Source organism: Aythya fuligula, chromosome 1 (genome assembly GCF_009819795.1).
Source record: "Aythya fuligula isolate bAytFul2 chromosome 1, bAytFul2.pri, whole genome shotgun sequence".
Lineage (NCBI taxonomy): Eukaryota > Metazoa > Chordata > Aves > Anseriformes > Anatidae > Aythya > Aythya fuligula.
In genome coordinates this window covers 30,382,030-30,399,739 of record NC_045559.1, presented here as the reverse complement: position 1 = coordinate 30,399,739, position 17,710 = coordinate 30,382,030, and the positions used below count along the sequence as shown (strand labels likewise).

Here is a 17,710-nt window from a genome sequence, read left to right as displayed (position 1 = left end):
AGGCTGACATGTGGCAATACAGCTTCAATACTGTGACATCATGACTTGGTCTCTCTTGACTTGCACAGTTTCTGGAGAAGCATGTTACAGGGATTAAATCCCTTTGAATACTAATGTGTTCCTCTTTTGAACCACAAAGAATATTAATCCTCCTCCCCTCATCTACCAACAGCTGCACTGGTTTTCCTTCTTGACAGGGTGGAACAAGATAGCATGGCATGATTGACCTGAATGTAAATATTGCTATTTGTTTTTCGAACTGCTTACTTGTTGTGGAAATTTAACTAATTTGCCATCAGGTTCTCAACAGCATGAACAAGAAGACTGTTTAGGCACCTAGAAATGCATTTCTTAGCAATTAGATCCAAACAGTTATAGAGATAATTAACTTATTAATAAATTAACACTGAATTCTCTCAAACATTTAGAGTGGCTGATACAGGACGTCAGACTGGAATGTTCCCAGAGAAAGGGCATGCATGTGCGTACACAAATACGCATGCATGTATAAATATATATAGGTATGGGAACGTCAGCGTTAAAGTGAACAGCCACAGTTCAGCTCAGGCATGATTCCAGCATACACGGCTGGTTACTAGTTCTTCAGGAGTTGATGCATCTCAACCCTACACAACTCTTACACATCCTCTTTGTGCAGTTTCAGGAAGGACACCAATTTCAACAAAAGTTAGATAACATAAAAGAGAATATGCAGACTTACCATAAAAAAATAATCTACTTAGTTCCCATTATCAAAGTAAGTATTTTCATACATTTGAAGAGTCAGGTCAACTGCCACAGTACCTTTCATTCATATATAAACATACAACTGAGTGATAAGTCAATACAAAGCTTGGCGTCCATATAAAATCCTTTAGAGTCCCAATCTTCAAAGTAAGAAACAAACCCCATCATATTTACCATTCTGAGTTTTCACAGACTTTTACCAGTATTTTTACCTTCCTCTATTCTTTGAAATATGTAGAAATATCAACATGGCAGAAATAGATTATATATAGATTAATAAGGAACTAGCATAGTTTATATTCAGAAGAGATTACTCTTATGAATTAATGCAAGTTTCCAATCCATTAAAAAATCCACAGAAGTACCATCACCTTTCTGATACCATAGTACAGCATTGAATCCTCTGGCATACAATTAATGCACACTATGATGATGCACGTTACAAGAGTCATGGTACCATTGAGAATGCCTAACACAGGTATGCTTCCTTTATTCTGTAGTGCAAAAAAAGTATTTCCACGTGACCTATTGAATGTATACATACTCTTTTCAATTCATCTTCGGTTCTTATTAGAGATAAAACCCTTGGTTAACTTATATTTTCTATTGAGGTACCATTAAATCCAAGAACATAAGTGTAACAGTCTGCTAAAGGCATGGAAGCTCTTCCCCCAGGGTAAAAACAGTAATTCAAGGTACCCTGATTGTGCGCTGGTGGAAATGAAATCTGAGATATAAATCTGCACACAAACTTATGTGGCAAATTGTAGTAAAGCACCTTGCTAGCCTGTCCCCCATTAAAAAACAAGCACATCCCATGTGCTAAGAAAAATGCAATCTGAGGAACCAAACCCAAGAAGGCATGGAAGATGACATCCTTTGGACTCTACAAGAATTCAAACACATTAAAATATCATGCTCAGGTGGAAGATAGATTTTTCAGATGATACTAAATAGAAAATTTAGCATATAGTTCTACTATAATAAGCAGGTTTAATACCGAAATCATACTCAGTTCTCTATAGTCTAAAAGGGCAACACCTCAAGAGGAATACAAAACCTTGGGAACTCATAGGTGTGAATTTTGTAGAATTAATTTAACCAGGTCCTAAGTCCCTGTTCTCTAGCAATTAAAATACATCAAATAGCGTTTTAACAAAAGAACATCAAGCTTGTAAAACAGTGTTGGTAAGGCTTGGAATGGCTTTGTCCAGAACCTCGAGTAAGAAAAAGTGAACTAGATGTCCTTCTACCTCTGTGTACCTAAGAATACCGTACCTGTCCTCTACTAACATTAATCATAACTTGATGTTCTCTGGTGTAGTAAATTGGACTTAAAGTGAATACAGGTGGTATCAAATATCTACTTCATTGCATTTCACAAGTCTGGCAATTCAAAAACAATATTAAAGCAAGTAGTTATCTAAGCAATCTGTAGAAGTTAAACATCATACTGTTTACTGCCTCTTCATATAGCAGCACACAAACTTTGATGTGCTCTCAATTCAAAGAAAGAGAAGGCAGAAGGGTGAGAAGAGAAAGAAAAGTGCCTCACATAGCTTAACCCTGACCCATTCCAGCAGTTAAGGAGCAGCTTGGAACAACTCCAAAGACTAAAACAGCTCCCTTTCTAGTTCTGCTTGGACAGATGGAAGATAACCATATTTCAGGGTTTCAGAGTATCTGAGAGTATCTGATAACCATGTTTGAGGGTGTGAAACTCCCTGTTTAGCTTTACAAAACTAAAACAACTTATTTGCTTTTTTCAGGCCATATTTGATTAAAATGCTCTAAACAAGGTGGAAAAAAGAGAAAGAAAAGGGCTCTAAACAGAATGGAAAAAGAGAATATGAAGAAAATGGAAGTGCTCTCAATCTGGTTGATGCAGTAGAGCTATCCTGCCCTTCATGGGAACCCACAAGTTGTATAGACTTTTTACATAGCTGAATGCAATTATTCCATCTCCTTCTAGATGTTCATTCAACATATACCTTAACTTTTGAAATTACTGTTTTCAAACATGGTGTTTAATGAGTATTTAATGTTTTTGGAATGCACACACAAAATTGCCAACATATGAACAGTTTCCATTAATTAACATTTAAAACTAGACAAATTCATCATATCTGAGTAATTTAAGAAAACTACATTACATAGTAAAAAGCTGTCTTATATGAAAAGAAACATACAAAGGCCTACAATAAGCTCTCTTGTTATCCTTTCCAAAAACCTCAGCAACTGCAACAATGTATGGAACAAAAAGAAACTGAGCACTGGAAAAAAAAAAATATATAAATAACATGTTGGATACCCTCAAACCTTAGTATGATGTATGACTATTAAATACATGCCTCATGCTACTTATGAGTCTAAAAGCAGTGTCCTACACCTTAAAGTATTTTTACCCTCTCATCTGGCGATTTAGCTCTCTTGCTTTATCAGTCTAGGCAGAAAATATGCAGACTTGCTTTCACTTTAAGAGGACAATTGCAGACAAGTTTTGCAGAACTGTTCTCCCAGATATGCTGATTTTTTTCAGGTTAAATTCTACCTGTTTTGCTTTTGTATCGGCGCTTCTGTTTATTGACTGTTAATATAATGAAACTTTTATTTACATTCCTTATTTATCTGCTAAACTTCAGTAATACTTATGCACACTACTATGTTAATGAGATTACAAAACCTTTTAATGAACACCATGAGAAACTGTGGATGTGATACAGGTACACTTATTACTGAAAATATGCTAGTATTGCTTCCCATTAGTTAATGCTAATGCCATCATATGAATTAGTATGATAGGAATGTAATGGATGTTTTCTTTAGATTTAAGTGATAGAATCCTATGCTGTCTTTGTCGAAGGTCTGGGGTTCAGTCATCTATTACAGTCCTTTCTGCCACAGATCTGAAATTATCTTTTCGCAAATAAACACTAATATTTTTAAATAAGTTATGTATTGTAAAAACAATTCCTTTAAACTCAGACTTATGGAACAATCAAGGGGCACTGGAGGACAAGAACAGAAAGATTAAAAAACATCTAGTAAGTAAAGTTAATTTGCCTCACTCTTCACCACTCAGGGTCACCAACAGGAGCTATAATAAAGTAAGAAACCATTCACTATTAACAGGAGACATTGCTTTATCCTCAAGGGAATTTCTTTTGCAGTTGTCTTATGATTTTAATCTAACTGCCAGAGCATCTCCTACTTTTTGCTGTTAAACTCAGAATCAGTGCAGAGCTTTAACTATCAGTACAAGGAATTAAAAGTAGCTCATAAACAGAAGTTATTCACTAATAAAAGGAACACTGAAACACACAACTTGAATTTTTCACACCTTACGGTATCGTTAGATAGTAAGCCATACCATCTGTTTAGTGAAATAATGCTCAATGAAATACCAGTTGTAAGCAGGAAGTCAGAGGCATTTACAACCCATATAAAGTTTCCTTCCAGGCAGAGAAGAAAGAAACAGCAGAAGAACTTAAGTTCACATTAATACCATAAAGATTTTTATGCCAATACCCTTCTAGTTCTATAAGGGCTATGCAAATCAAAAGTTTCCTTTCTTACTCCTAACCCACCTTAGATTTTCTTTCTGCTATGAAGGGATTTGCTTAGTTCTGATTCAGAAACTCAGGCAACTTTCTTTTCCAGAAATAATAGTAAATATTTTCCAGTAAAGGATGAGATTTCAACTTACCTGATGAAGATCATTGCCCAAGACATATTCCTGGAAGTAACCTGGTGCAGCAGATGATGCTCTGATGGCCTGCCATAGTTTATATTGACAGCCTCCAATATAATGAGACTTAACCCCAGGAAAGTGATTGTAGTTTCTAAAAACAAATGCTTTGAGTGGTGTTCCTCTGTTTACAATGGTGCTTACTGCAGCTACCTAGGGAGTCAGAAGGAACAAAACTGAGTTATATTACATAATAATATGATAATGACAATTTCACAAACTATGAAATTCAATTTATACATTTAATGAGTCTCTGGAATCCTTTGTACATATTTTATTAACTTTTTTATAATACTTATTTAAATTTTAAGAACTTAAAAAAAAAAACAAACAAACAACAATCTCCCTAAAGAGAAAGCTTTTTTAAACCTAATATTGTTTCCACTATTTTGTTTCCACTAGTATCTATCCACTGACATTTAAACAAAGCTAGTGTCATATATGATATGCAATTAAAAGAAGTTCCACCTTCATGAGTAGCAGTTAATGCTAACACTAGAAAACAAAGCCAATTCTTTGTTTGCTAGATACACATAAAAAATAATCCCTGCATATTTATTTTGTTGAATTATTATTTCAAGCTCCACGTAATTCAAACTGCTCTAAAAGAAAAATCCTAATGGAAGTGAAAAGTGCACTAGAAGTAGGCCTGCACAATTCTCACACAGTAACAAGCAAATGGTAACTTAGGTATTAAATACATATGTAAGAAACATCATTCAATTTCTTTCTCCTAGGAAACAATTACTTACCATTGCAACCTCTGTTAAAGGATTGCAGGAAAAATCTCTTTCAAAGGGGGGAAAATCTTTGAAAGACTTTCTTTCAAATTTTTTGTAAGGACATGTAAACATCATTAAGCCACATACATAAGTTTAAGTGAAAGGCCACAACTGCATTTCCATAAAATGCATGACTGCAGAATTCAGCACATTTTACAGATATAAATGCATGAGGTGGGAGTACCTATAATTATGGGTGAGTGTTAGAATTTGCAAGACCTTTTTGTGAGGATGTACCCAGACTGCCTGGCCCTGTTTAGAACAATACTCTATAGCAGACAAGTGGGTGTTCAATTCTATTTTGTGTACTGTTTTACTGAATATTTTTTTGTATGTGAAACATTACTCAACAACACTAGCAGCTGATGCTGTGATATCGCTGTATCCATTTCCATTATTCAGCTACGTAAGTAGCTGAATTAAAATAATAAAAATAATTTAATACACAGCAAGTTCACCTCCATAAAAAAAGAAAACAAAAGTGTAACTTCTAAATGAAAATGAGAAGGAAAATGAGTGCATGATTTATATTATATCATTTGATGGGGAAAAAAGTTTCCTGTTTTGTCAAAAGAAAAGCCTGGTTCTCATCACTACAGAAAGAAACACTTTGATAAGTTTTCTATTAAATTTTCTAAACTGACGCTTTTTTTTTTTTTTTTTTTTTTGTAACATCCATATTCCCCGCTTCTTGAAGCAAAAGTGTAACTTGTAAAATGCTGGGCATCTTTTGGAAAAATCCATCTCTTCCTGAATTTAACAGCATCACAGAACACACAACTGTGTATTTTGATTTTACTGGCCCTGCAAAGAGTGCCAGCACTACAAAGTGATTACTGTGAATAACTAGTTTCAACTCTATTTATATTCACGTTTTATTACTGAAGAACATGGAAGGAAGCCAAAGATCCCAGTTCAAAGATAACTTTCAAGTCAACATAGAATAACTTCTCTCTCAGAAAGTAACATACCACTCCAGCCTTTTCATGTCCTTGTTTTAGGCATGGAGTAGGAACGCGATCAGTCAAGCACATGTTTCTATGTTTAGAAAAATGTGAATGTCTTCCATTTAACAGTAAAGCATTGAATATACTGCTATGACACCAAAACACCTGTTAATTGCAGATTGTTCTGAAATGTGCTATTATATTTCCCTTCTTTCTTCACACCCTACCCTTCACCAAAAATACCCATGCTTTCTCATCTTTCACTCTTGTGCTGCTGCTGAATATAAAACCCCTCCAACTAAATGGTGCCTTTTAGATGATACAGAAAGAATAGAGAACTTAAGGCCTGCAAATGTGAATGGAGAAAACCTGGTAGTCCAGATAAACTGAAAAGAGACTCCTTCCTGTTACTACACAGTAAGATACTGCATTTGACATGATCTCCAGATCTCCATTTGATCTCCAGATACTAGAATTTTCTTGTATCCAAAAACAAATTTTGCACAACTTCAAGAGGCTGACCTAAGTACCCCTCTGCTTACAAACCTGAAACATACTTTATCTTGTAGTGTTACCTAAAACCATAAGAAATTGCTAAAGAAATTAAAGTGTCTAATTAATTTTTATTCTTTATTAGCACAGGTTATCTTATACAGATGCTTGCAGAGCTTATCAATACCCTTAGTATTTATCCAATATTCTTCTAGTGATAATACTCAAACCCTGTTAAGTACTTGTGAAGCATACAGTTTGTATTGACCTCAGAACATTGTACGTACCTTCGGACATTTGGAATTTCTTGCCGTTTCAATCAAAAGATTTGAGCCCATTTTTTCTCTGCAAATAAACGTAAAAAATTGAAAGTGCTCCATCAGCTTAGCATGAACAAGAGACATACATTTTTATAACCCCCAACTTCTCTAAGAATTTTGCATTTAGAAGAAACGATGCTTGGATTTCACTTTAACAATCAGAATTCCACAACAAGCTTAAAGAGTTAATGAAGTTAACTTCAGTTAACCAGTACTTCATACCTACTAGGCTGTTGGAAGTAAGTCTGAAGAGTGACTGAAGTCTTGATTCAGTTACTCACTTCGCTACATACTTAAACAAAAAATCAGTGTATTTTTGCATTACTCAACTACTTTATGAGAGGATAGTAAAGTACTTCGCAGTATTTAAGAATCCAAAAATCAATAACCTCATTAGGCAGTTTTACAGGAATGAAAGTAACTCTCCTGAACTGTTTTACATTATGCAAAGATAAAAGAAATGCACTGTTCTGCATGATTTGGAAGAAAGTTGTAAGCTTATTTTCCGTAATGATAATTCGATATACATTTAGTATTCGTTTTTCAGGTGGAATTTTTTCCTATTCAGTTTTCTAATCACTAATTAAAAGGTAGCCCTCCTGCATAATGCAGGACACTGGAGAATATCAGCATACTAGTTAATCTCATAGCAGCATCTATTTCAACTTCCATTTGCTTAGAATCAAGATATAAAAGCCTATAGAGTGGGTGCTCATCCATAACAATTCAGGAGGTTTTCATTTAAATCAGCAAGTTTTTTTGTTAGTTTCATTTTTTGTTTGTTTGTTTGTTTTGTTTTTTTGTTTTCCTCAGTATGAGATTTTAGTTAGCTTTTCAAAAAAAACAAAACAAAAAAAAACAAAACACCTCCTAGCTACTCACACTAAATTTCTCCAGTTGTTTGTCAAGATAGTATGAGAGGAAAAAATGTGAAAAGGCAAGAGAAGACAAAAACTGGTACTATACACCAGATTCTCCTTGTAAATGCAATTCAATACAGCATTACATAGACTGATGTACAGATTATACAGTAGGTATAGTTTTGTTCACAAAGTAATTAAGATAACTGATTAAAACCATTCTTCAAATTGTAACAGGAGTCAATAAGAAATGTTAAAATAAGTTACAATAATATCTAAGACAATCAATTCCCTAATACACTGAATAAGAAGTTAAACAAAATTAGTTGTAATTTTCAGAAATGGAATTTATGATGTACCCCATGAATGAATTCAATATTAGCCTTAGCCTAATGCAACACTAGCTGAATTATTTTCAGCAAGAATACTTGTCCTGGAAGTAATCCCATCAAATGCTAAATGTAAGTTGCATGTCTATTCATTGGAAATTTATACTCTATTTCAAGCAACTCTGACAAACCTAACTACCATTTAAACAGAAAAAAAAAATCACCTCAGCATTGCTAAGACTTATATTTAAAGAAAATACAAAGTAGTTTTCCTATGCAATTACTTAAAGTTAGATCTGAGCTTATTTCCATAAAGAGATGCTATAAGACCTTTCAATTTCTTTCTTAGTTCTAGGCTGTGAGGAAACCAGCATGAAATCCTACTGTTTCAATGAAGTGTTGTGTAGGTATAGCATCTCCCATCAACACTGCAGAACTGGGTCAAAAAAGAGTAATCTGTTAATCACTAGATTTTATTTTTAATCTATGAATTAATATAATTGCCTCACTTTTGTCCACTGTCCATGAATAGAGTACTTTATCTCCCTTGTGTTATATGCAGCTACAGAGAATAAGAGCATTTCAATTAAAGGCATGCGAAATACTTCCAAACAAGGTAATCCTGGTCTTTCTAAGACTGTTCCAGTTGGGCAGGGGAAGAAGAGAGGTATTTATTTGCCTTGCCTCTTTTCTGGAAGAAAGAGGAACTCCAGATATCTTAGAAGAAAAGATACATGATATTGGTATCACTAACATTTAACTTTCCTAAAAATTTGTAAAATCACAAAGAAAAAGTGCTTGGAAGCCTATCTTCACTTCAACAAGCCATCAATATTCTTAAACCTCAGGCAGCAGAAGTCACTAATGTCCAGAAGAAACACTTTCAATCCCATAAAACGCATTAACCACATTTCCAAATAAACCTGTTACTTCTTATCCAGAGAAGCTTTTTACCATTTTACATTTGCTCTCAGAGTAAGTTGTTTCTGTTCTTTCAGAATCAGTGTCAGTTTCCACTAAAAATTATAAATAAGTGAGCTATTGTCATGGCTCTGGCCAGGATGGAGTTAATTTTCTTTGTAGAGGCTCACACAACATTGCTTTGGATTTTTGATGAAAGCACTGGTGATAACACACCAATGTTTTTAATTGTTGCAGAGCAGGGCTTACACAGAGCCAAGGACTTTGCAGCTTCTCGTGTTGCCCTGCCAGTGAGGAGGCTGGGGGTACACAAGGGACAGAACCAGGACAGCTGACCCAAACTGGCTACAGGAACATCGCATACCATGTGGTACTGTGCTCGGCAATAAAAGCTGGAGTAAATAAGGAGGGAGACAGGGACATTCAGAGTGATGGTGTTTGTCTTTCCAAGAAACCATTATGTGTGATGAGCCCTGCTTTCCTGGAAGTGGCTGAACACCTGCCTGCTGATGGGAAGCAGCAAATAAATTCCTTGTTTTGCTTTGCTCTCTTGCACAGCTTTTGCTTTGCCTAGGAAACTGTCTTTATCTCAACCCAGGAGTTCTTTCACTTTTAACTTTCTGAATCTCTCCCCCATCATTCCTGGGGAAACTGAACAAGTGGCTTCATGGTGCTGAGCTGCCTGCCAGGATTAAACCACAGCAACTATCAACATGAATACAAATAAATAAAAGTAATAGAATTTTTAATAAGCATTAGCAATTTCTTCCACTGATTTCCCCCCCCCATATATTCATTAACACACCTGTACACATATCTCTGAACAAGTATCTTCTTATTGCTAACTCTAACAAATTGGATATTTTTTCATTGCAGTCCTTACAGCTCTTTTCGCTTTTCAAAGCAGGCAAGAAAACTCAATAGCGCATCTAAAATTAAAAATGCCTACTACAGCATATTATTTCAGTTCTTGCTATGTCTCCTTAAAAAATAAAAAGGCACAGCATGTGGCTAGTAAAATCTGTAGCAGATCTGTAATGAGTCAGATGAAGCAGAGTTGGCAAACAGACAGGAATATAATCAGAAATCAGTGCACTAAAGCTTACTTTATTCCCCAGAAACAGAAACCATTACATTAAAGGCTTTAAACGTTTTGGTAAATAGAAAACAGTTATTTCAGAAGAATGAGAATATAGGCTAATCCTTTTTCTTTGTTTTTAAGAATTTGCTTACCATGGAAACAATAACAAAAATGAAGGCTCTCAAACTTGCATTAAAAATCAGGTTAAAAATAATTTATTTTTACTTACTTGAGCATTTTTTCCCAGATATCGCTGTCATAAAAGGCATGGCTCCAACCCATTTTGACTGTTCCAACAATTACATTCTGCTTAAAAACGTCTGATCCTAACTTGCGATACAGTTCTTCACAATCATCCAGAGGAATATGGAACAACCCCAACATAAAAGCTAATATAGCTCCTGAAAAGAAGTATTTTGAAGTGTTAAATATAACATGGAATAAGATTACAATGATGGATTACCATTAACATAGTTCACAGGTTAGCAGAACATCTATCTTGAAAAGGGAAGATTAACTGATGTTTATATCACCAAATTACTGTTCAAATATCATAAACCGTGCTTTAGAAGGACATATCTTTCATAAACAGAATGTAGAGAAATTGACAAATGACATTATTTTGTTTTGCAGATTTCATCATTGCAAAAACATACATGGCTGATATGAAATTAATTCCACTGCTTTATTTGGAAAGAGAAATGAGGATGAATAATCTATGCTGTAGTATTTAAAAATATTTGGAGCATTGCTTGCAATCTTCCAAACTCCTTGATTGACTGAAGAAAAAATCTAGGAAAATTCTGTGAGACAACAGGAATTTTGCCTGTTCTTGAATACGTTTGGTGGCAAACATTTACAATCAATCACTCAGAGAGACCTTGCAAAGGGATCTAGATAGTTAGGAGCATTGAATGATCATCAACAGAATGAAGTTCAACAAAGGAAAATGCTGGGTTCTGCACCTGAGACACAGCAATGCCAGCCACAGACACAGGCTGGGAGATGAGCGGCTGGTGAGCAGCTCAGCAGAAAGGGATCTGGGGGTGCTGGTCGACAGCAGGCTCAACGTGAGCCAGCAGTGTGCCCTGGCAGCCAAGTGGGTAAATCGCATTTTAGGATGCTTTAAGCACAGCATGACCAGCCAGTCCATGAGGTGATTCTCCCTTATAAGTAGCATTAACATGGCCCCATCTTGAAGATTGCATACAGTTCTGGTCTCCACAATATAAAAAGCATTTTAAGGGTCTTGAAAGCATCCAGAGGAGAGCACCAAAGGTGGTAAAAGGGCTGCAAGGCTGTGAGGAGAGGCTGAAAACACTTGGGTTGTCTACTCTAGAGGCTGAGGCGTCCTTGTTGCCCTACAACTTGCTGAGGAGGGGAAGTGCAGAGGCAGGTGGCGGTCTTTTTGCCCTCGTAACCAACAATGGGATATGCAGGAATGGCACAAAGCTGCGCCAGAGGAGGTTCAGACTAGGTATTAGGAAAATTTCTTACCATGAGGGTGGTCAGACACTGTAATGGGCTTCCTAGAGAGGTGGTTGCTGCCCTAAGCCTGTCAGTGTTCAAGAGACATTTGGAGAATGCTCTCAATAATAGGCTTTAACTTCTGGTTTAGCCCTGAAGTGTTCAGGCAGAGGCACTGGATCTTTGAAGGTCCCTTCCAAAAGATTTTTTCTATTCATACATACTGCCATCTAGTGTGTGCCTAAAAAAGGCATGACCTACCTCTGTAGGAACAAAACAATTTCCAAAAAGCAAGACTGTAGAATATCATTAAAAAGACTTTTGAAATTTATAATCAATACATTGCTAAAATTCTTAGGAATGTTAAACTGAAAGGGGTGTGTACAACCTCTGAATCTAATTGTGCAACGCTGAGATATAACTAAAGCATTAAGAAAAAATAGGACTAAGGTCTTTCAAATTTGGAAATGAATGCAATACATTTGAATAAAGTTCATTTCAAAAGTAAATTCTTGAAATGGATTAAGAATAAAACACACATGCAGAAAGAACTACATACAGCCACAGATGGCTTTAAAGGAAACACCACTTCCAAGCTTCTTCCCTTCTCACAGACCCCCCAGTCATGATAGCAGTGTCAATGTATCAACAGTCTCCAATTCTTAAGTGTAGCACACATCCTTAATTTAACCTGGGGCTACTTGTCACATTAAATTTGTGTCAAGAGAAACTTACTCGACTGTCATATCACAAAATTCAACTCAGACCAAACATCTATCAGCAAAGAAAGTTTTCCAAAATCATGCAAGCTCTCTGCTACCTTATTTTCCTCTTTAGTCTCTAGCACTAATTCTACAATATCATGTATTTACTATTTTCATGAATAGTTTCAAACTGAAGGGCAAACTTCATGCGAAATACAAGCTCATTTTCCTCACCACCACCTGAGAAAGAGCACCAAAACCCTCACTCTGTGTCAGCATGCAAGTGGCAGTAGGTATTATCAGAGTCAAGTTACACGATAAAGGGCTTTGCTGAAACCTGCTGCATGGTAACAAGACACACACAGGAGAGCAAGCTTAAAATCAGAGTCCAGGCTCTATCTGATGGCCTAGTGAAAGAGCAGCTCACACTCTCAGTCTTGACTGTCAACACTTCAAGGGAAAAAAAAATAAATAATTAAAGCCTGGGAGGCTAAGGAGCATATCTTGAAGGACATGGGTCACTAATAAGACACAAGATAGATAAGAATATAACCTGAAAGAAGTAGTATTTCTTCCTTATTCAACACTAATAAGAGTTCAACTGAAATGCTCTATGTTGACTTGCATGATGTTCTTGAAAAAACAAATGGACAAACTGAAAAAAATCCACAAAAAAAAGCACAACCACACATCAAGAAATCTGTTGACAAGGAAAGCCTGAATAAACTGGGTATAGCAAAAGCCTTCATATACATAAGAGGCTAATGCAAAGAGAAAGAAAAACAATGTCCCTGGGGAGTTGGGACAAGAAGAAACATTTGAACTGCAACAGTAGATTGACATTACATTTGGAAGTTTTGTTGTCTAAAGACAGCAGAGCACAAGTTTTCTGAAGACATCTGTTATGATTCAGAGTCTGACAACTGTCAGCAGTGAAACATTCATAGCTGATCCATCCCCTGGGAAATGAGATAGCCTAAGGTCAATGTCAGCTCTATAATACCATGACTTGACTTATTTATGAGTTTTCCTGAAACTAGATTTCTGTCAGAAAGGTGTTTAAAAAGCATTTCAAAACTGGAAAGAAAATATGAGGAAAAAAGAGATTTTAATATAGAGACGTGCCAACTTTGTTCCAGGAGGCTCCTAACTTGCAAATCACTAAAGGCTGGGAGAATGCATAGGGGAACCAGCCCCATGTTTTTCTTGTGAATTCTACATTGCACAGGATTTACTTTTCCTCCATAGAACAACATTCAGTGGCTATCTCTGTTTCACATGCTCGTGGATTTTCTGGTGCTTCCCTACCCAGGTATTGTGCTCAGAGGTAAGTGACCAAAGCGTGCAGGGCTCATTACGGCATCATTTCAGCGATCTTTCTGTGTGACTGCCACATTTACACCCTATGACCAACAGCGTAGAGAAGTACAGAGAAACTAACGACAAAGACAGATTGATGTTGAAGTCACAGCACACTGATTTCTTAAGCTCAAAGGCAAAACAGCTAAAGGATTGTAAGAGATGTGAAAAGCACAGCAGAAAAAAAAAAAAAAAAAAAAAAGAACTGTAATGCACAAGGGATATAGCTTTTATCACTTAATACACTTCTGTAAACCATCATTCATCCAGCTGCAAGCTTCTGCAAATCCTATCGGTACACGAGCTGTCAACACAAACTGCAGTGGTAACGTACACAGCTAGCACGTGCTGACAAACATGCACATCCTCTCCCAGTCAGGTACTGTCACCTATTGCACGTTGGACTGGTGCAGACAAAAACTTGCTTGTGGAAACAAAGCTTAACAGAAAGAGTTAAGTATTAGCAGTTAAAAACCCCAAGATCTGGTGAGAAGGATTCAGAATAAAGTTAGTTCTAATCACAAGTGGGATTGAATTGAGTAAGAACACCGGGCTTCTCTAGCAAAGATAAAACATCTTCATTGTGATTGAAGATGACAGTTTCACTAACAGAACTTTTCTAATACCTTCCAAAAGAAATAACCCCTCACACTGCTAAATAAATTTATCAAGAATTTTTTCAGACTGTCAAAAAAAAAAAAAAAAAAAAAAAGTAAACCAGGCAACGATAGCGTGTCTGCAAACAAATTCTGTCTAGTAGACCTAACCATTCACCCCTTCTCTACTATTTTGAACCTACTAAACACATCTTTGGAAACATGGACAATGTATTTACCCACAGTGATCTGCATTTAATACATTTTAGAACTGAATTGTACTGGAAAATAAGTATATTGAAAAAAAGAATTTGGGTTTCAAAAGGAAACCGAGTTATTGAACTAGAGCATACCTCACATTTTTAAACAGTAATTTGCTGCCACCGGCCTAGCATAACATCTAAAAAGCAATGATAGTCTTTCTAAAATAAACTTACATTTACAGTTTCCTACTTCCGACGGAGAAGCAACTTATCATTGAGTCACTGAGTAATTAAGGCTGGGAGGGACCTCTAGAGATTGTCCAGTCCAAACTCCTGGTCAAACAGGAGTTTCAACTAGAGCAGGTTGCTCAGGACTTGTTCATCCAAGTTTTAAGCGACTCCAAGGATGGATATTCCAGTCTGTTCAGGCAACTCTTCCCAGTGTCTGACCATCCTTGCAAGGAAAATGTGATTCCATGTACCTAATTGTTGTTTCCTGTACTGCAGCTTGTGCCTGCTGGCTTTTTTCCTACCACTGTGCACCTTCAAGAATAGGCTAGCTTCTCTATATTTTCACATTAGCTGAAACAGCAATAAGGCCTCCCTTAGCCTTCTCTTCTTAAAGCTGAACAAACCCAGTTCTTCCATCCTCTCCTCACACATTGTGACCTCCAGACCCCCAACGGTCTAAGTGTGCCTGTCAAACACAATCAGGATGTCAACATCTGCAAATGGGGAGCTGAAAGAAAACATAAAGGGGCCAGAGACCTTTAATCTGCTAGGTACATTACAAGCTAATATGTGATTGGCTTTTTTTGCTGCAAGGACACACTGATGATTCATGTTCAACCTGTTCCGAACAGACCAGGTCTTTTTCTGCTGAGCTGTTTTCTAGCCAGTCAGCCCACAGCACGTATACTAGATGAGGTTATTCCACCCTAGATGGATGACTCTGTATTTGCCTTTGCTGAACCTCAGGCAGTTCCTGTTAAACCATTTCTCCAGCCTATGAAGGCTGATCTGGGCAGTGTCCATCACTGTATTGACCCCCTAATATGGTATCATCCATGTTCTTCATACAAATGTACTCTGTGCCATTGTCGAGGTCGTTAATTAAGACAGGAAACATTACTGACCCACTATTAATCCACAGGGAATATCACATTTTTCTGTAAATGCCATAAACATCTTAAGACATTTGTAACTGTGCAAAAAATCAAGGTTTTATATTCACTGAAAAAGTGACAAATCTGTTTGAAGTTTCAATCAAAAGCAACCAGTATATCATGAATAACCCAATGTTTTCACTTACAAGAAAAAAACAACTTTAAAATTACACCTGTACTTTCCCAGCTTACACTCAAAGTCAGAAACCTGGCAAATATTGAAAAATCTACATCTATCTTCAGATGTTCTTGCTATATTTATAGCAAAATTCCAACTTGAGGATTAACAGTTACCTGTGCTTACACCACAAATGTAGTCAAAAAGATGATGAACTGGCTTTCCAGTAAGTTCTTCTAGTTTCCGTAGCGTTTGTAGTGCAACTAAACCCCTGAAACACACAAAAAAACATACATATAATGGCAGTTTTATCTTATGTAGGTTTAATTACGCATCCCTTTGATTAATCAGAACTGATAACTGCAATAACAAGAAGCCTGAATATTTCAGGGAATGAAAAAGTATTGGTATCAATACTTTCCAGGCCTATGCTAAAGAGCTGTGTACGGCTAAAGCTGCATCAAACCAAGCACTGCCTTGCCAACACATCCTGCTGAGATCAGCCCCTCCTTGCTACAAATTATTTCCCTTAATACAAGTTTAAACTTGAAAACTTTTCCACAAGCACTTACAGTTTAAATATTATGATAATTATACATTGTATTAACATACTAGCCCCATATGTTTAAGATACTGCTATCTAGTGCAAACACCAGGTTTACAAAAATTTACAATTAATGAGAAAATCATATAATGCTTGAAGGCAACTCTACTTCATAATTATTTGTTGGCAGGATGACAGCACGAAGAAGGCAAATTGAAAAAAAAGTCCTTATAATATCACTGACCTAGAAATCTAACAGAAACATTACAACTTTATTTATACATGTAGGCAAGCATTCACATTTTTATTGAAAAGTAAACAAGCAAACATGCTTTATACTTCTGCCATAAGCATAATTATAATCAACTGCATTTACTTATTTGCCCAACGTTGAGTTTTACAGCTCACATGAGCCTGCACTTTTAAGTGAAATTATGTGACAGAAAACATCTTTGATCTTGTGCTGTTATCTGTGAACTATCTTTCTTTTTTACTTTGTAGTCTACACTGAACTTTCAGAAACATCCAAGCTGACATTGTCACATGCTTACTCCTTACTGAAGGCAACTGATTTTGATGTAAATAAATACCATGGAGAAACAAAGTCAGCAAAACTATTTCTGTTATGACTTCATAATCCACTCTCTATCAACAAAAAGTTGTGAACCAGTAAACATTTGACAAGAAGATTTCTTCAAATGTGCCTGAAAACATAGCTTTTAATAAATATCAGATTTTAAACACTGCATATGCTTTCGCTGCTACTCTTTACAAATTGTGGTAGGTGAATAAATTCATGCAAGTAACTGAGGACATGTGATACATCCATTTAATAAAAGCAGGTGTTGGTAGTAGGTAAAGAAATATAAACAAAAAGCTCTGCGAGAAGGGTTTTCACCATTAACCTATTCATTCTTTCATGTGACTAGTCCTGCTAAGGCACATTGTCCTCCAGAAGGGTACAAGAACAGGTTTTGTCTTATTAAGCTGACATAAACATTAAAGTACAAAATACTACCAGCAATTCCTGCCAATTTTGAATTATGGAGATGAGCACTAAGTAAAATGACCATTTAATTTACTCATTTCCAAAACAAGAAAGGGTCAGTCCAAGAAGCACTGATGCGTGTAGCCAACTTTAAAAGTAATTTCAGAGTCCCAGGACTATTAATCCATGGAAATTTAAGTAAAAATGAATACAGAAGTAAGTACCTATGACTTGAATAGTCAAATGCAACAGAACTGTAAATCAGACTTTGCATGTTTAGGCACAGAACTGTCAAAGAACTGAAATTCTATTTACAGTTACACTATGAAGAGATATAC

At 36.1% G+C, this 17,710-nt stretch overlaps 1 protein-coding gene across 4 annotated transcripts in view; it reads right to left on the bottom strand.

Moving 5' to 3' along the window:
- PNPLA8 (patatin like phospholipase domain containing 8) overlaps positions 1-17,710 on the bottom strand; it is a 36,576-nt gene that overhangs the window by 14,877 nt on the left and 3,989 nt on the right. For all 4 annotated transcript variants that reach the window (XM_032190694.1, XM_032190688.1, XM_032190712.1 and 1 more), the window contains 4 exons: positions 16,017-16,111; positions 10,457-10,628; positions 7,004-7,061; positions 4,454-4,648 (listed from right to left, as the gene is read on the bottom strand). In XM_032190694.1, the coding sequence (XP_032046585.1) occupies positions 4,454-4,648; positions 7,004-7,061; positions 10,457-10,628; positions 16,017-16,111 (520 nt within the window). The remainder of the gene's footprint in view (positions 1-4,453; positions 4,649-7,003; positions 7,062-10,456; positions 10,629-16,016; positions 16,112-17,710) is intronic.